The sequence below is a fragment of the Pocillopora damicornis genome, chromosome 7 (genome assembly GCF_964200805.1).
Source record: "Pocillopora damicornis chromosome 7, jaPocDami1.2, whole genome shotgun sequence".
NCBI classification, from domain to species: domain Eukaryota; kingdom Metazoa; phylum Cnidaria; class Anthozoa; order Scleractinia; family Pocilloporidae; genus Pocillopora; species Pocillopora damicornis.
The window spans coordinates 17587337-17607630 of record NC_142676.1 but is presented as its reverse complement, the minus strand read 5'-3'; the positions used below and the strand labels follow the sequence as shown (position 1 = coordinate 17607630).

The 20294-nt window shown below is 37.7% G+C and overlaps 1 protein-coding gene and 3 pseudogenes across 1 annotated transcript; 3 read left to right on the top strand and 1 right to left on the bottom strand.

Moving 5' to 3' along the window:
- Positions 1–415: 415 nt before the first annotated feature.
- LOC149042925 (uncharacterized) lies at positions 416–2738 on the top strand (annotated as a pseudogene).
- A 3729-nt stretch (positions 2739–6467) lies between these two features.
- Positions 6468–8198, top strand: LOC113669937 (protocadherin-like wing polarity protein stan). The gene is made up of 2 exons (XM_089213202.1): positions 6468–6818; positions 7377–8198. Exons 1-2 carry the CDS (start codon positions 6468–6470, stop codon positions 8196–8198), a joined length of 1173 nt encoding a protein of 390 aa, XP_089069328.1.
- Positions 8199–13722: 5524 nt separating this feature from the next.
- Positions 13723–15628, bottom strand: LOC149042924 (uncharacterized; annotated as a pseudogene).
- Positions 15629–17337: 1709 nt separating this feature from the next.
- Positions 17338–20068, top strand: LOC149042923 (uncharacterized; annotated as a pseudogene).
- The last annotated feature ends 226 nt before the right edge of the window (positions 20069–20294 follow it).

The window sequence follows — 20294 nt, the reverse complement described above, 5'->3', positions numbered from 1 at the left end:
AGGTTGCAAATTTTGGTAAACAACAATTCGAGCAACGTAAATCTATCACAAGTGTCTCGTAGATGCGAGAGATTTGTAAGTTTTTGCTCAGCTTTTTGAATAGTTGATATCAGTTTTGAGGGTTCATTTTTATCCTAAAAGTATTGTTAAATAGCAGATTTTAATTTTAAAAACCTTACAATTATTTCAGTATTTTCAAAATCTTCAACATAAACCTACGCAATTTCTGGCCTTGAATTCTAGTAAACAACGATTCAAGCATATTGAATCTATTACGCGCTCTTGTAAATGCAAGAAATTCGTTCGTTTTTTGCCTCTGAGCAGAAAATGTTCAATTCTTTGAATAAAGATTTGGTCTGGTAATATTTCTTGGTCGTTTTTACCTTTTCATTTATTCATAGTTTTCGGGTAGAACATGATTACCTGGTAAATCGGACAAAGTTGTAATAAACTCTATTTTATCGACGACAACTTATGTCTGCATGCTATGTTATATGGAAATTTTTTCAGTTCATACTTTAGCTGTGCGTGTATCGAGTTATGAATCCACTTGAGAAGTTCGAAGAGCACTCAAGCAACTCTTACGCTTCTCTCGTGCTCTTAAAACTTATATCCTGCATGCATCTCTAACTTGATATACGCACGTATCGAGGACAACTTGTGTCTGCATGCTATGTTATATAGAAATTTTTTCAGTTCATACTTTAGCTGTGCGTGTATCGAGTTAATAATCCACTTGGGAAGTTTGAAGAGCACTCAAGCAACTCTTACGCTTCTCTCGTGCTCTTAAAACTTATATCCTGCGTGCATCTCTAACTTGATATACGCACGTATCGAGGACAACTTGTGTCTGCATGCTATGTTATATAGAAATTTTTTCAGTTCATAATTTAGCTGTGCGTGTATCGAGTTAATAATCCACTTGGGAAGTTTGAAGAGCACTCAAGCAACTCTTACGCTTCTCTCGTGCTCTTAAAACTTATATCCTGCGTGCATCTCTAACTTGATATAAGCACGTTAAGCATGTAGCAATTCTTTATTGTACGTCCCCCGGGCCCCCCCCCCCCCCCTTAAATTCACTTATGGATATCTGCACCGCTGGAATTTACTTTAATCAAAGAATAGTTTAAGAGAAAAAGTTCATTTTCAATCAGGGTGAGGAAGCTACATTCCAGAGAACATCGCGGCGTTAATAGATGCTGCAGTCAGAATCCCTGCCTCAATGGGGGAGTATGTTAGGAGATTTGTGACAATCACAGCCCCAGGTTTAACTGTACCTGTTCTTACAAATACACTGGTAAGCGTTGTGGTCAGATTACACATCCAAGAAGCTGCACAGCTAACAACGGGGCCTCGCAATCAGGAAAATACGATGTTTTTGATTCAGCTAATAAACCGTTTTCTGTTTACTATGACTTGCAGTCAGAACCTGGCTTTGTATGGGCATTGATACAGTCGTTATCCTTTGCCAATGAGGCCACATATAAGGATAAGGGGTTTGGCACGGATTTCCCCGTGAATGACAATAGCAATGAACCGGACTGGAACTGTTACCGCTTTTCCTTATCACTTATGCAGTCTCTCTCAAACCACTTCACACATCTGAGAGTAACATGCACGCGCTGTTCTGGCAGGTCATTACATATTCGGTGACTGAGGTGGAGGTTGGAAACTGTTTAAGTATATTAACATCCGTCGTAGTAACTGTTCTGATTGCACCACCTACACAAGAATGAATCTTAATGGTGCTTAGTTCGTTAACAGTTTGAAAAGCAAGGAGAAAGAATGCGACTTTGATGGATCTGTAGGAGCCGTTGACAACGCAAATAATTTTGGACGGTATCATTCCGGAGCGATAAATAGGAATCACCGCTGCTCCTCTTCGGATTCTTCTTCAACGCAATACTGGTTTGGGGTTAGACATGAATAGGTTATTCTAAGTTCCAATAATCTACTAAAGCTAGAATGAGTTGTGAGTATTAGATAAGGTTTTTGTTTTCTTTGGATTCTGACCTTTTCTGGTTGTGGTTGCTTTTTGTTTTGCTTTGTTTTGTTTCTTTTTTTCACAAAAGGCCTTTGATTTCTCGAAAATTGTCTGTTTTGAAATCGAAGAAATTGATTTGAATCTCGTTACCATTCCACTTCCGTTACCGTTACCGTCAAACCGAAACAATAAAGACAGCCAATCAGAACAAAATATGATGTCACGGGAACATTCAGAATTCAAAGACTAACAAGCAAACTGTTGTAATCTGTGATTTTTTTTAGCTTTGCATTGCTTAGGTAGAAGATTAGCCCGAGCTTTGTATACCAAAAATGCAAAGCTAATGCAATCCTGGCTCCCTTTTGAAGCATAAAAACAAGAACAAAATTGCGCTGTGATAGTAGTTTAATAATAATTCATGGCTAGTATACGTAAGCTAAAATACGAATATGTTCAAATACGCCCTAGGAACCTTAAAAAAAACTTGTATCTGTAACATACAAAATATAATATAACATAACATGGTTCGAAATTAAATTAAAAAGCCTAAAAAAATTGAAATATGTTATCTTCTGGAGTTAGAACAACCAAGGGTAAAGACCAACTAGGGTCTTAGTTGCTATTCAACTAGGTTGCATAGCTTAAGACGAGGACTGAATTGCATAGTTGCATTAAGTTTGTTTGTATAGGATTTGATAGCTATAGGAAGGGGCATCATCACATTTTATTTAATCGTCTGAATGCTGTTTCATCAATTTACATACCCTCAGGTATTACTTTGTTATTTTTATTTAGAGAGAAAGAGACATTTGTGGTAAAATAACTCGAAAACCGATCTCTTCTACAGCCTTGTAGATACATCTCAGGAGTCAGCAGGATGATAGAAGTCCACTGTCATAAATTTGTACAAAGAAATCTTTACATCTTTGAAGTCGAAAACGACTCACTTTGTATCTGTTGTCAAGAGGAAGAGTTTACCATGTACCTGGTCGAAGGATTTGGAAAGTGGTTTAATGATAAAAATGCCCTCTCTTTCTCACCAACCGGCTTCAGTCAAAATTGTCATTTAGGAAAGCCCCTTTTGAGACTGAGATCTAATTACAAAAACTTCGAATTTCTCCTTCTTCTTTGGCTAATTACTATCAAGCCAAGCTTGACCGTCCAGTTTTGTGTAACATTAGTGTACAGGTTTGCTTGTGAATATTATAAAAATAAAGGAAACTTCATATAACGAAACTATAAAGGATTACTCAGTTATTAGATGATTTCGAAATTTTTACTTTGTTATTGTGAGTTTGTTTGTTTTGTTTTTGTTAAAGCTTGAAGTTGTAGGAAGTTATTTTATTATTTCTTTTGTATTTTTAGGACAAAATAAGTTGCCACCCGCAATCGAGTGTAAAATGGTAGCTTATCTAAGATAATTATAATTTTTATTGGGGAAACCAGAAGGCCCCCTTAAAGCTAAAAAAAATAATGACACAATCTCTATCGTTTTCTGTTAATGAAGCGGCTACATCCCTCACCGACAAAACATTGATCAAATTCAACTATATATGATTTTTTCTGGCTTCTAAATCAAGCATACTTACTTAATAAGTTAGAGAGAAGCAACGAAAACTAAAAATTTAACGACGTAACATCTGTGAAGGTTTTTCATTGCAAAATGATCTCATTACACTAATTTCCATAACAAATTACGATGTTTGATCTACAGTACTCGTGTTTATTTTGAATTTCTGCCATATACAGATTCTTTTTCATGAAGTTTTTCAAACGAGTGAGTACTGTTTATTATCGGTTTGGCACGGACGATCATTTTACGGCCTGGGTGCGTGTCTTTCGTCTGGGGTGGATGACTGCAGAAAAAAAAAAAAAGACATCAACAATAATGCCTGGAGAAACAGTAAAATTGCTTCGGGTTGTATTCTATTTCAGCGTTATTATTATTATTACTTCTAGTTATGATCCCTAGTAGACTCCTCAATGGTGAAGTCTGACCTTAATCTCTCCTTCTCTAGTTGACGCTTTTAAACTGTGAATGGATGGCATGCGTTCTTGGATAATTCATATCATTCGGCTCTTATTCAAAATTTACATAATGTGAAGAAGTATCAATGATAACAAGTGTCTAATATTATCATCTATGTTCCTTATTTGCACATCTTTCTAGAGAAGGGTTAGAGTCTGAGAAAGATTTTGTGATATTTTATCATTTTTTCATGCAAATTTTTAAATTCATGAGTGAAACTTTGCACATCGTTGGGCCATTGAAACTTCGAATGAAATATCACTGGCAAAGTGTGTTGATCAAAACAAGTTGGACAAATAACAACCGGGTCAATTATTCGTTCTTGCTTGAAAATATAGATAAGTTGAGTGTGTAACGAACGTAAAACTTTCCATCACTTATCAATTACAACGTGGAAAAATAGCCTCGGGGGCCCATTTCCACATGCAAGCTTACGTTCAGGGCGTTAGCTCATCTTAGGTTTTTCCAAGCAGCAGTTAACTGATGCAACAATCATGTTAGTGTGGTCACCTCGGGTTAACTCGAACAGGCACCTCAATGACTTCAACAGCTTTCCCTGGTTCATCTCTGATTCATGGCCAAGAGATAATTGTGTAGGTGATTATGACAATTATAGATAATTAGGAAGCTATGTGCCTTATTTTGCTACCATTCGTTTGTTACATGTGATGTGTAAGGATGACTGCTTGTATATATAATCATTATTCCCTCGGTTCAAATCAAGCAACTGAGAGCTCAATGATGCCAATCAAGATATGAAGCCATTGGCGATGAAATTTAGAGAAGGAAGAAATTTCCATAATCAGGTGAGGAGCTACACTGTGCCAAAGATGTGGTAAACTTAAGTTGTTTAGTCTATTTTATTCAATTTACTGGGCAGACGAATATCCTGAAGTGATCTACTCTGTCAAAAGTGGAATTCTTATCATGAAAATCAAATAAAACAGGCTACAGTAAATTTCTGCCCTTGCTTTCAAGCTCTTTTATGTGGGTAGCTTTTCTTCTTAACTCGTCAAAATATCGGTTCTTTTAGCAAAATGAGGCCAAAATTGACGCCCTTTTACAATTAATTTTAAAAATTAAAAAGTTTCGGAACATTATACATTAATAGTCACCGCGACAGAAGGGCTGCCATGTTCGAAAGTCGAACTTGACGGGGGGTCTTCATATTTTGAAAAACATTGCGATTCTTATTGAAAACATCTTTTAAAGCTGCACTTATGAACCTAAATAATTCACTTAAGTTTTTCTAGTTTTTCGGTTTATTGACTACAATATTTAATTTTTTCCACTTCGGTGAATAATTACTAACTGGCTCTACAGACAGAACTTATGTGTTTTTACAGTCTACGTATACAACATAAGATCAGAGTTTGTTAGCTGACTGGTCTGTATTCTATGTCTTTTCTTAAAGCTGGAAAAGAAACCAGCCATGCGGTTGCGAAATTTATAGGTGTAGCGAAACTCGAGATATCATCATTCATCGATGGAAGGAAAGCTTACTTTAAGAGCTTTCATTAATATTGTATATCCCATACTCCTATGGTAAAAAAATAAAATGCGACCCTTTTTAAATATTCAAGTGTGAATAATACATTCCAAATCGTTCTTAGAGTTGACTTTGTAGAGCACAGAGATTCATAAGTGCATCGCTGAAAGAGGATCTTTTAACAACTGATGGTGGGTAGAGTTTCCCTTCTTGGTTTTGTAACGCAAAACATTTTGAGACGTCTCTTATTTCCAAAACGCTTTTTTTTTTAATAAATGACACACGAAACTTTTGAAAGTTTTACGTTTCAAGAAACACTCCTTAAACTTGGGCGATTTGATACATGAACGTCAGTCTTTGATAAAGTTCATTGCAGGGACTGTTTCACTGAGATTTGATATACTTCGACATTAAGCTTTGCATTCAACTAACTGCAACCGACATACTTTTAATCAGCAATTACTGGTTCGTGTATTTTTTTATATCAGTTCCATTTGCCAATATATCTCCCTCCATTGTAACCTGGGCAATGAAGAGAAATCAGCTTAGCATTTGAGCATACAATCAATTCTTTATAAACTGTGTTCAGCTTAGGCTAAACTGCAGGGAACGTTTACGGCTCCTTTTGTAGAGCATTCCTAACACAAACCGTCGAATGTTTGCCTAGTCTTCTTTTCAAAATTCCGCAAATATGTGATTCTGTAGTGAAGATCGACTTTACAGCGAGACGGATACACTCTTTTCAGTCTTTCAAAACGTTTACTGACACAGAGGAAGGTCTCAATATGGTAATGGCTCTTTCGGCTAACGAATAAAATTTTGGCAATTTACTGCTAACTATTATTTTCTTTCCGTCGCAATTAAGCAAGAGACCCAAATATCTATATGTTTCGTTCCAAATTACCCCATGCTTATCAGAAATAATCATGTATCTTTTTTTTCTTCACATTAGTAGTGCTATTGCTATGGGCATCGTACAATATCTCCAAGTCGTGCTGTTTGTATTCAATTTGACCCTCTCTACTGAGGCACAGAAAAAAGTAACTAGTCAAAACTTCAAGTTTGCTATCGATGACGATGTCATCCATAACCAAATTCTTGAGGGTCACGTGTTTGAAAGATTGACAGTCCCAAACGCCATCCAGTGTCACTTGAAGTGCAAAGATGACTGCCTGTGTGTATCCATGAACTATTTCCCTCTTTCCAAAGAAAACAATTGTGAGCTTAACGATGCTAACAAAGAGATGGAGCCAGCGGCGATGAAATGGAGGCAAGGGGGAAATTATTATGATTTGGTGAGAAGCTACACGGTGAAGGTGAGATAAGATTATTTATCTAATTCCTTATTCATTTATTTATGAACTTTCTTAAATAAAGTAAATATCCCAAGATGTTCAAGTTCGTAAATTAAATAAATATTTCCACATGATCAAGTTTTGCGGTACTCCTTAAAAAACAGTTGTGTTATATGTCAGTCCGGGCCAAAGACAATTTTGTGCATACTGATCATTCTGCGATATGATTGATCTAGACAAAACTAAAACAAACTGATTTGGCTAAGAGAGGATTGGGTTTATTCTCTTCCTCGTGTTGTAATGCGAAGGGAACAGCAGAACAGATGTGACTACAAATTTCATAAAGACATCATTGACTTTACCATTGTTGTATTGCTGCATTTCAAATCTAATATTGATGGATATTTCATCTCCTTTCTGGTGCCCCGCTATGTGTTGTAGGCACTCGTACTTTGCTCGCACTGTTTGTTATCGATTCGATCCGTTTCCGGTGAGATTTGTCGACGGTTGCTAAAGCGCACGTGCTAACCCAATTCGATGAGCATGGTAAGCTAAAAAATCCTTCGAATGTTGCTGTAGGGTGGAGACAAATACACACCAGAGAAGCATCATTGCATCGACAGATGCTGCCGCACCAATCCATGTCTCAATGGAGGTGTATGTCAAGAGATTTGTGACGCTCACAGCACCAGGTTTAACTGTGCCTGTCCTAACACATACTCTGGTCAGCGGTGTGAGAAGATGAAACATCCGAGAAGCTGCAAAGACATAGCTAAGAACGGTGCCTCGACATCAGGAAAATACGACATCTATAATTCAGACAATGAACGGTTTTCTGTTTACTGTGACTTGCAGTCTGAACCTGGCTTTGTATGGACGTTAATACAATCGTTATCTTTGTCCAAGAGAAATGCCTTCAATTATGCAGAGTTTGGCAAAAACTTTGAGATTGATATTAGAGAGGGGGAAGTGAATTGGAGCGAGTTCCGACTATCCTTATCACAAATGCAGTCTCTTGCTATTTACTCCACACATCTGAGAGCAACTTGTAACTTTTCTACGGATGGTCTGCAGTATACGGACTACGCACGCGCTAAGCTGGCAGGTTATAACATTTTTGGTACCTGGGACACCTACCAGATGTACGAATATGTCAATATCCGGGGAAACTCTTGTTCTAATTGCACCGCCCTGACAAAACAGCAGGAAAATGTGTCCTGGCACATAAGGAGTTACAATAGCATAGAAGAGGGATGTGAATTTGATGGAAAACCTGGTGGAGTCCCCGATGAAAAAAATTTCGGAAAATTTCACAACATGTATATTAATACGGATCACCGCTGCTCGTTCTCTCCTGCTTCTACAACGCAGCATTGGTTTGGAGCTAAATGTGACGTCTGACTTTTTGCGAGTGCATTTCCTTTCTCAGAAAAGGAAACACAGCCAACTGAATGCAAGAAAACATCGGAGCAAGGCTAAGAACTAACAATAACATCATGTGTTTCCAAGTTTGGTCCAATTAGGAGTTAAACTTGAACTAAACGTTTAATATTTCAGTTAGTTACACTGAGTCTATATCACAGAAGAATGCAGACGTGCACAAGAGCGACGTCATAAGCAACCTTAGGTACACAGCTTCCACATTTTAATAGTTGAAGTAAGTAGGTGGCCTCTCTACAAACACTTTTTACCTGCACTTTCATCTTTTCATGTAATGTTCAATAGATAGTAAACTTATATCTTAAAAGTCAAAGGTCGATAAAATTGGCCTTTTTCATATTCGTCTTTTAAAACGCATTCAGGGCTCACCATTAGTTGATTTATGCAAATTATTTTCAAGCCAGTGACTAATCGTAAGTTGAAATGTTTGTGTTTAGATTCAGAGATGTTTAAATAACTTCGTACGCTATTAATCTAATTATGACATGTTTTCTCGTCGTAGGGCGACATTTTCTTGACTCGGTCAATCAACCGTTTTCTCTTTACTAATAATTGAAAATTAGCTTCGGCTTCGTTAGTTTGATCATTAGTAAAACCAAGCTTTAAGTTTAGGTTTCTTGATTTCTCTTTAAAAAATCAGTACAGTGAGGAGTAATGGTATTTACTTAGTGGCAGGGAGATGTTATTAATTTCTCCTAAGAGATAAATATGTACAGCTTTGCTTGATTTTAATATTAGGGACTCGATACATAACTGTGAGAAGCCCTCAACAGCCTCACTTTCACAAGGACTAAGGTACTTAAGTGCTTCGTTAGGATCACTGCTTACATTAAAACATTACACATTTGTTCATGAAACAATTTTTGAAATGTTCAAAATGTAGGAGATGAAGTAAGTATAGTAGTTGGAGCAGGTGTTTGTCAAGAGAAGCACCAGGTACTGTTGTACATAATGTGAGATATCATCTTATTATATTATCATATTAGTTGTGAACGATTGTTGCTCATCGTAATGTTACGAACTTGTGTTCGTCTTTTTCAAAGTTGCATTCCAAACTTTTACTTTAAGCTTGTGGATTTACAGCGACATTACACTGTTGGACGCGCTGTCAATACATTATTAAATACAAATCCAAGTGACCATGAAGGTATATTGTAGTTATAAAGTTTATTATTTGAAATCTACGCTTCCGAAGTTTGAAACGTTCAATGATAAAATTGACAATTTTGAAAGCTTTTAAAGTTATGCCATTTTCCCCTCAAAAATAGTATTCGAATTGCGTAGCCAAAGTACCATTTGACCAAAAACCACTGACGTCACTTTGGTGACATTAAATCGAATTCAGTATGGCGAATAGTATGAAAGATACGCGACAACGAGGGCGATATTGTGTCGCTGGTGCCCCGGCTCTGACCAGCAAAACTGTCAGAATAGATCGTTCCGGCACCGGGCATAGAATGTTTCAGTTCCCGAACGATCCCGACTGTGAGAGGAAAATGGGTGAAATTTGTCCGCAGACAAAGACACGATCTTAGCGATCCAACTTGGCCGTAAACGTCGCTTTGTTGGGCAAATTTTGAAGAATTATGCTATACGCGAAACTTGTCCATATTAAACAGCATGATGGAGGCTCAAGGGATGAAGATGAAGCGCTTTTTGAGAAACGACACTGTGCCAACCAGGGACATTAGTTTTGTGGGTGGTGTAAACTAAATTTTAGTGTTTCTACACCGTATCCTTAAATTGCTTTCTATTTTTCTCTTTGCATACTAATACTTTTTTTAAAAAGTCATTGTAAACAGTCAGCTCCTTTAATGTACGAATAACTTAAAAGAAACCCAATTGAAATATCATCAAAGGCGGCAGATACAAAAGTAAGGAGGGTTGAGTGAGGTAATTTCCAATTGGACTGTTTCTCAGTTTTTGAACCTTTGATTTTGTGGATCCCTTTACAAAGAGCTCCGCCAAAAATATAGAGCTGGAGCCGGATCGACCATCATTCATAATTCATGTTAATTTTTTAACTACATCTTTTAACTGTGGCAAAGTCAATTCCTCTATGGAAACGAAGGAAACTGTGGTTTATTTCATTCCTTTCAATAGGGAGACAAGGAGTTTTGACACCCAGCTGTAAGTATCTATTTTTCTGAATGAAAGACAGTTGAAAGATTAAAAGGTATTGGCGATCTCCTTTGTCTGTCGCTGGTGTCTACCGCTACTTGTTGTGAAATTACTCGATTTGTTTGTGATCACTCTTCCAAAGATAATTAAAAGACACATTGCGACGTATATCCTCCCACGAATGTAAAAAAAAAAAAAGAAAGAAAAAAGAAAAAAAAAGGTGAAACTCCTTTTTTTGGCTATTAAGACACTTCTGCGAAGGACTAAAAGAAAAAAAGGGCTATTCAACTGAATCACACTTAACTCCTCCCTGGAAACGTATGAAAATACGGTGGTCAATTTTTTACTCTTCTAATTGTGGAGACAACAAGTTTTGACACCCAGCTGTAAGTATTGATTTTTCTTGATGAAAAACAAATCATGGCGAGCTCTTTTCATTGTTTCTGGTCTCTTCCAGTTTAATTGCTTTTAGTGATATTGAAGAGCAAGGAAAAAATTGGAAATGTCAGAGGAGGCATCCTGACACATATGGAGTTACAATAGCATTGAGAGGGGATTTAAATTTGATAGAAGACCAGGAGGACTCATCAACAAGGAAGACAATTTCGGAGAGTATAGCTGCAACGATATAAATCAGGATCACAGTTGCTTGTTCTCAACTACTTCCACAACCCAGCACTGGTTTGGAGCTAAATATGACGTATAACTTTTTGTGGATTCATTTTCTTCTTAAAAAAGGAAACTCAGCCAACAAAATACGACTCTGAGAAACCATTGGAGCAAGGCTAAGAACAAACATTGACATCATATGTATGCTTTCAAGTGTGGTCCACCTTAGGGGTTGAACTTGAACTAAACGTTTAACATTTCAGATAGTTACACTGACTCTTTATCAAAGAGCAATGTAGACAAACACGAGAGCTACGTCGTAGGCAACCTTAAATACTCAGAATCCATATTTTAATAGTTGAATTTTGCGTTTTTTTAGGCGGTCTTTCCACAAACACTTTTACTTTGACTTTCACTATTCATGTGTTCCATAGATAATACACTTACAATTTAAAAGTCAAAGGCTCGATAAAATCGTCTTTTTCACATCCTTCGTTTAAAAGTCGTTTACTTCCAATCTTTGAAATTTTTTGTTCATTGAGAAAAAATCTAAGTATAAATGAAATAAAAACTTCATATTATGGAAAACGCGATTCATCAAAAAACTTTTTTGTTCGCTGCGCTCACTGGTTTTTTTTTTTTTTATGGTTTATCGCAACCGGTGAATAAAAATCGTTCGTACGCACTTTCCAAGGAATCATCTCTATGTATCTGAAATAGTTCTCGTTTTCAAAGCTTAATTCAACGTGCTAGTAATCATTGGAACGAAACCTTTTAACTTAGACTCGCATTTCATTTTTGCATTTTAGCGGTGACAATGTAGTAATGACCATGAATTTCTATAGTAATTGTAGTCTTGAAAGCAACTGAGACCTTAGTCGTTTGTATTGCTCGGATCAAATCAACTCTGGGACATGTGTTCTCTGGTAGAGCACTTTTAATGAAGACTTTCGTTGATATGTATTGACTGAAGTTGGTGCAAGTTAAGATTGACGGTCATTGATATTTAACGCCATTTTTTCCGTTATGTAGTTGGAAAGACAAAACACTGTGGATCTTGTCACATATCCTTTTACGACATTGCTCACTGATCGCCCTCCTGGGCTTTCTTCAAGTGTAATTTGTTCCTGTTTTGTGTGTTGGTAAAAACACCCCGTGATAGAAGAAGGTGCTGTATGACATACACTCTCGGGAAATAGACAAGAGGAGAGATTTAAACTGCCGTCTTAGTTAAACCAATGTCGAAATTTTGCACAAACCCTAATAAAATCTTTTGTAATTTTGTAAATTATATGAGTGACATCTACAGTCATACACCAGTTTGCTGTTAATGTAACCAAAAGACTAATTAACTCGGGGGTGAACATGCAAAATCATAATCCTATTCTGACTCGTATTGTTCCCTATTGAACAAGAGCTGCCAGATTTCGGTCCAAAAACACGGTAACTCCATATTCTGAATGGCTACACTGTACATGAATAAAGGGGGTAAGTTTCTGAGGAAACTGTGGTGCTGCAGAGTTAACAATTGAGTTGAAAACGTAAATTAGCCACCATAAAGGGTAAAAAAGCTGACGTTTCGAGCACTAGCTCTTCGTCAGAGCGATTGGAGGAATTGTGGGTTGTGTGTGGGTTTATATGCAAGTGAAGCTACGCCATTGGTGGGAATATCGTCACCATATTCCCACCAATGAACAGCTCAGTAGTTAACACTAAATTACATTGTACATGTGTGGGTGGCCGATTAAAATGCCCAGAATTATTTGGTATCCAGTTCAAACGCACGCAACATTGACATGTTACGCATTAATAATGGCGAAATAGTATATGAAAGTCTCTGAATTGGCTGAAACCTTAATAAATGTAGGGCCCGACAGGTTGACGTGAGCCCATCCGCAAATAGCGACTTTAGGGACGACGACGGATGTTTACGACGGCGAGCGGAAGTTTAAAATATTTGCCTGCGCATTTCCGGTAGCCGGCGCGCGAAGTTTCCCGCCGTAACTGTGTTGTCTGCGACGTCAAAACGAAGTGTTTTTCTTTTGTCTAAAACGTAAGTAACTTATCGTATATTTTCAATATATGATGAACTGTCAACATTTTTCCAAATTTGTGACATATGTAAATGGTTCTAGAACTCATTTTAAGGCGAAAACTGACCGAAGTTTCTTTCTCCCTCTAAACAGCTTTAAAAGTTCGTGACTCAAATAGGCCTAAATGGAGACGAGTTTAAATAAGACAGTTCAACAAGTTGTTTTCAGTTCATATTGTTAATGAATATTAATGCTAAACCAGGAATTTAATCTAGATAATTTACCCGAGTTTGTTTAAGGAAAAAATCGCTGAAGCTGGATATTATTGTGGTTTTTCAGATCAAACATGGAGTGGACCAAGGGACATGGCAACTGCTTGTGTCAAGAAATTTTAGTACCTGAACCCTTTAAGTGCAAAAAAGGAAGCATTTCTAAAGGTAAAATCAGGGAAAAAATTGCAAACAATCTGAACGGCCTCAAGCTTCCCCGATTCTAAGTCAGTAAGCGTGCTGTTAGAGAAAGATACATACTGCTGAGGGAAAATTTAAAACAAAGATGAAAGACGAAGTGAAGGCAAGTGTGAATGTCATTTGAGTGAGTTGGAAAAGGCTCTGGAATAAATAGTCGCAGCTGCAGCTGAAGACACCGTAGAAAACGATAATAAGACAACAGAAAACGAAAAAGCAGCGGAAATGAGAAACAGAGGCTATAGAAAACCTGAGAAGAACTCAGAAAAGGCAGCGGAATGAAGAGGAGGAGGAAGTGAAACCGAAGCAAAAAAAGTTGTAGAAGTGGAGGTGACACAATTGCATATTTGCGTGAAAAAAATGATCGCGTTCAGAAGTGGAAAGAAGGAGAATTGCAGCTGCAAAAGCAACGAGTTGAAGTTGAGGGTAAACAGGAAGATCAACCAAGAAAACATCATCAGGATATGCTAAAGGTATAAGTGGAACAAACTAAGCAGCAACTTGAGCAGATGCAAAGTTTTCAGCAGATGTTTACCTCAGAAAAACAAGATTAACTCGGCTTAAATTTGCATAAAGATATTCATAATATCTTTGATTTTGCTGTGAATGCTTGTTTCAGCATTTAAATCATTTATCAGGCAAGTTTATATTTGACATTGTTGTTTGTTTTTATACCTAAAATCTTACATTGTATAACAAACTTTTAGACTCTTTGTTGTATAACTCTATTTTTGGTGCTATTCTGGCACCTCTGTAAGGGACCTGAAGGTGGACACGTAGGAGATAGGCGGGGTCACTCTTGTTGTAGAGAAGCCATGCCGCCCCAGATCGTGAGGAACCCTCTTAAAGAGGAAAAAAATGAGTGTTTTAGTTAGCTGAGGTTGGGGTGTACAGTTTAAAATCTCAACCTCAAGAAAAAAAAAAAAAAAAAGGAAGAGCAACGAATCAGATTAAATCAATTACATACTGGGCTGTACATGTTGGTTATCATACCATTAGATAAGACAACAGAGTGGCACTTGAGACTATGCACTCGTTATGTCTATTATAAACGACCCCCTGATTTTCATCGGGTCGACAAATGGGCTTTATTGTTCCGTCTATAAAACCAAAGCAATTGAGTAATGCACTTCCTTTAAATTTATCGCACGGGCATAGTTTTCAAGAAGTGGAGGGTTCAGCAGTGTATTGTTCCACTGAGTCATTCTGTGATTGTGCTCTTGATAGAATGTATCAATCACGAGGTTGGAAATCATACTCAGCTCCGGAACCGGCCGACCAAATCGTGGAATTAAATCGCTGTATCTGCATGGGTAAGCAAATCGTCTCAATCTTATACAAAGCGCTTCTACCCCATCACGAATGGTTCCTTGGTGACAATTGAAAGACTGAGGGAGCTGCAAGGCCTCTAAAAGGAGGGGAAGCTCATTCCTATGAAATCGAAACTCAGCCAAACACTCGCTGTCGTCCATCTCATTTAAGTCGAATGCTCCATAACAATCGTAAGGGAAATCTGGGTTTTTTTCGAGATGTTTTCATCGTAAAGAAGAAGAAATTCGTCCTTGGAAATATCATCGTCATCAGCACTTTCGAGGAGAAGTTTAAGTATATCTCTAAAGGATGCCATATTTTCACTTATAAACCAAAAGCCTGTTATGGAACAGACTGCGTCTTCCAAGAGTGTTCTTAATGTTATTTTTCGCGCCTTACGACGGCGACCTCTCCCCATTCCCCCCAGTTCACGACCTCGCCGTTGCCGTCGTCGGATCTTATGGTCCCTTATAAAAAAAAAAGCACGAAGGCGACGAAAACGAGGACGAAGTGCAACATAAGATCTAGTGAGCAAAACAATAGCGAAACACGTGCGTTTTAAAACTTTGCACATTTCCGTCCCATACAGAACAAAAGGGACCTTAAGCAGTCAGGACGGCAACACCGAGGAAGACTTCGATTAAAAAATGAATTTCTGCCGTTAATTATAATTTCAAAAATGGCTGCATGAGTTTACCGCCTCATACGGCACCGCACCTCAACTTCAGCATAACAAAAACGGTTAACGCATCGAGCTATTGGTGAGAAACTTAGAGGAAAATAAATAAGGTTTTCTTCAGGAACGTTTTACCACATGTCGCCGTGGTGACATCTTAAACTCCCGAATAGCCTTTCGCCATGCAGTCGCATGATTCTGCCACATTTTCCAAGAACATTACTTCTAATGTTGGACTTGAGTAAACAAAATATAAATAATGAAAGAAGTCGCTTTTTCGATGAATTGTAAGACTCGAATAAATACAGGAATCGATTTTACTGTAGAATCTTTTTTGTGGTGGTCCTACCGGTCAAACGACGAAATACGTATTGACTCATTGAGTCTGATGGGGTCGGACGAGAAAAAATATAATTTGAATGAAAACGAACTCGATATCGAAGAAAGATTGCTTTGGTTATGGATACTCTGCGAAGAATAAATTTGTAACAGAGAAAAACGATCACGATTATCACACAGTTTAGCTTTTTTCATTAAGCATGCAATCCAGCTGTGTGATGGTTTGACGGCAGTTTTAGTTTCAGTTATGTCTTTTTGAACTCACGCCACTACTGCTGTCTTAGTTATTGTTGTCTGTATCAATTAGTGTTCTTGCAGTACTTTTAAACTCAGGAGGTCACTGGTAGTTTGAATTGTTTCTACAATTTAATGTTGGACAGTTCTCATATCTACTTATTTAGGAAACGGTGGATGGCAACAAACAACCTTTGTTCCACGGACATTGTTTTTATGGCTTGCTGTGGTGGTCCTCGTGTGTGGTTAATTACTTCAGAAAACAAACATTGTTAATATGAGCCGAAAGAAAGCTAATGTTGAGAGGGACACTGTGTTGACTTTTCCAGAAAAGTTGGGGTCTTTTGACATAAAAAAAGTTAAAAGATCCCGACATTTAAAAAGGGTAATCAGATTTTGATCACCGCTGTAAATGTGACGGATTTCAGTTATTTGATGCAAATTTTTAGTTGTGAAGCACTCTGTGTCAACAGTATTGCAATATCTTATCCATTGTTTATTTCGGGTGTCTTCTAGGTAACGTCGTAAACAGAGCCAATGATCTTAATTGATTCATTATCGTGTTTTTCTATCGATATTACCGGACATACATATAGTTTCAACAACAGAGCCAATGATCTTAATTGATTCATTATTGTGTTTTTCTATTATTTTTCAAGTATAAAGGTGCATCGATATTACCGGACATACATAAAGTTTCAACAACATCTGTTCGCCCGCAAACCTTTCTCGAAGGATTTTACTGAAGCCATAAAACGAATCGACATTTTGAGGTAAGTGAAGAGAGATGGTACTCAGTTAAAACCAAAAGTTTGTTACTGAACTACTGAAGGGAGACAACATGTAATTTGTTTCTACTCCGTTGATCGAATAAAACTAAACTGATGCGGCATGACCTATTCGATAAGTTTAAAGTTACTTTTTTCCACTATCGACACAGCAAAATATATCTAGTGCGCCATGCACACTGTAGCTCAGATTCTCATTTCAACCTCGGCTAATTTTCAATATAAGTTATTTAATCTGTCACCGAGATATTCGATCCAGGAGAAAGATGGTCCCATTCTCAATAAGCATTACGTAATCACGTTCGCGTCAAAAGAAGAGACAACTTTTAAGGCGCTTGTTAAGATCTTGATCGTAACCTGAGGTCGAGTCGCGTTTACACCATAGTACGATCACGTACCTACTCACGATTTTTTGCCTTTTTTTCTTCGTAGACTCCGCCTGCTACTAACTAAATTTTAAATGCCTCGGTATAATTATGGAATGAAGATATCCATCTCATTTGTACGTTTAGTAGGTCCACCATGAGTGTTCTTCGCCATCTACATGCGATGTTGCTGGTATCTCAGCTCACTCACACCAAAGGGGCGCAGCCAACAATAAATTGTCAAAACTTCAAGTTTGTTATCGATGAGGATGTCGTCTATAATCACATTCTTGAGGGTCACGTATTTCAAAGATTGACAGTCCACAGCGCCACTCAGTGTCACATGAAGTGCAAAGATGACTGCCTGTGTGTATCCATGAATTATTTCCCTCTGTCCAAAGAAAATAACTGTGAGCTCAACAACGCCAACAAAGACATGGAGCCAGCGGCGATGAAATGGAGTCAAGGAGGAAATTATTATGATTTAGTGAGAAGCTACACGGTGAAGGTGAGAGATAGAATCGTTAGTTGTTGATAGAATTGCCTTTTTTATTATTTTTTTTACTTACATATTTATCACAACATAGCGCACGTGCAAGGCCTACCTATACCTTAAGGAAGCTACTGTGATAAGAATCCATGTTATATACCTAGACTTTTCCTCAACAAAACGAGACTGTGATAGGTTTATTCTTGGTCAAGTACCCCTGATCAAATTCAAATGTATTCCGACCGGGATACAATTGCGCAGTTGTTGCCCACGCGCCGAATACAACAGCATGTTTTTGCCATATGATTGTTTAAGGGAAAGTCTAAATATATAACAAAGTACTTAATGTATATTTAGTGCACGTCCGTGCATCCATAACATGAAGTGTGCAATTTCACTTCGGCTAAAAGTCCCGTCTTGTTTAGCCGCGAGAATTCAATACTATCACTGAAGATTGTTTTTTCGTTTTATCCCAACTGAGATAGACCTTTGTATCTCAAAATGAAAACAAAAAATGCTGAATAAAACTCGTTTCGAGAAACACAATGAGCGTGTAGCTCTTCGAGCGACGTACTTGGTTTCGGAGTTGACAACACTTTATTCACAAACGCGATGAGAATTATGGCTGAAAACAGAACTAAGTCTTCTGACTTCAACTGAGGCTTTGCCACGCCGAGAAATCTTCATTAGAGCGGAAAATATTATTTTAAAGCGTTGATATGTACCAAAGTTTTGTTCAATCGAAGATTTTGTTCTCGAAATCGAACGATTTTCAGAATTTGTGGTTCAAAGCTAAGCAATTTTCGGGTAGTAAGTTCAAGTAAACAGCAGCATTTCAAGCAGCGTAAATCAGTCACAGGTGTCTCGTAAATGCGAGAAATTTATAGGCTATTGCTTCGTTTTTTGAACGGTTGATACCAGTTTTAAGTGTTGATATATACTAAAATTATTGTTCATTAGCAGATTTTTATTTTAAAACCGTATAATTTCTGAATTCTCAAAATCTCCAACACAAATATACGCAATTTTCTGGCCTTGAATTCTAGTAAACAACGATTCAAGCATGTTGAATCTACTACACGCCCTCGTGCATGCAAGAAATTCGTTCGTTTTTGCTTTGGAGCAGAAAATTTACAATTCTTTGAATAAAGATTTGGTCTCGAAATATTTCTTGGTCGTTCTTACCCTGTCATTTATTCATAGTTTTCGGGTAGAACGCGATTACCTGGTTAATCGGAAAAAGTAGTAATAAACCCTTTTTTTTTCGAGCACAACTTGTGTCTGCATGCTATGTTATAATGAAATTTGTTCACGCTTTAGCTGTACGTGTATCGAGTTTTTGATGCACTTGGGAAGTGTGAAGAGCACTCAGGCAACTCTTACGCTTCTCTCGTGCTCTTAAAACTTAGTTCCCGCGTGCATCCCTAACTTGATATACGCACGATAAGACTAATTCTTTTTTGTACGTCCCTCAACCCCCCCCCCCCCTAAATTAATTTCTTAACACCTGCATCGATCGCCGGACTTTACTTTAATCAAGGAATAGTTTAAGGAAAAAAGGTTCATTTTCAATTAGGGTGGAGGAAGCTACATTCCAGGGATACATCGCTGCGTTAATAGATGCTGCAGCCAGAATCCCTGCCTCAACGGGGGAGTATGTAAGGAGATTTGTGACAATCACAGCCCCAGGTTTAATTGCACCTGTTCTTACAAATACACTGGTAAGCGTTGTGGTCAGACTACACATCCAAGAAACTGCAAAGACATCGCTAACAACGGAGCCTCACAATCAGGAAAATACGATATTTTTGATTCAGCCGATAAACCGTTCTCTGTTTACTGTGACTTGCACTCAGAATCTGGCTTTGTATGGGCACTCATACAGTCGTTCTCCATTGCCAATAAGGCCACATACAAGGATAAGGGGTTTGGCACGGATTTCCCTGTGAATGACAATAACAATGAACCGGACTGGAACTCTTACCGCCTTTCCTTATCACATATGCAGTCTCTCTCAAATCACTCCACATATCTGAGAGTAACATGCAACTTACCTGCAGATGGCCTGCAGTATACGGACTACGCACGCGCAGTTCTGGCAGGTCATGACATATTCGGTGACTGGGGTGGAGATTGCAAACTGTTTGAGTACATTAACATCCGTGGAATTAACTGTTCTGATTGCACCGCCTACACAAGAATGGATCTTAATGGTGCTTGGTTCGTGAACAGTTTCAAAAGCAAGGAAAACGAATGCGATTTTGATGGGTCACTAGGAGCAATTGACAACGAAAATAATTTTGGACGGTATCGTTCCGGAGCGATAAATACAAATCACCGCTGTTCCTCTTCGGATCCTTCTACAACGCAATACTGGTTTGGAGTTTAACATGAATAGGTTATTCTAAGTTCCAATAATCTACTAAAACTAGAATGAGTTGTGAGTATTAGACAAGGTTTTTGTTTTTCTTTAAGGGTTCTGTCTTTTATTGGTTGTGGTTGCTTTTTGTTTTATTTTGTTTTGTTTTGTTTTTTCAACATATGCCTTTAATTTCTCGGAATTTTTTTTTTTTTGAAATCGAATAAATTGCTTTTGAACCTCGTTACAGCCGCTTCCCATAAGA

Bases quoted from the DNA above. Each gene is read 5' to 3' on its own strand.
- LOC113669937 (XM_089213202.1), top strand. From the start codon at position 6,468: ATGGGCATCGTACAATATCTCCAAGTCGTGCTGTTTGTATTCAATTTG. The intron at 6,819-7,376 runs GTGAGATAAGAT...ATGTTGCTGTAG, and splicing joins TGAGAAGCTACACGGTGAAG to GGTGGAGACAAATACACACC.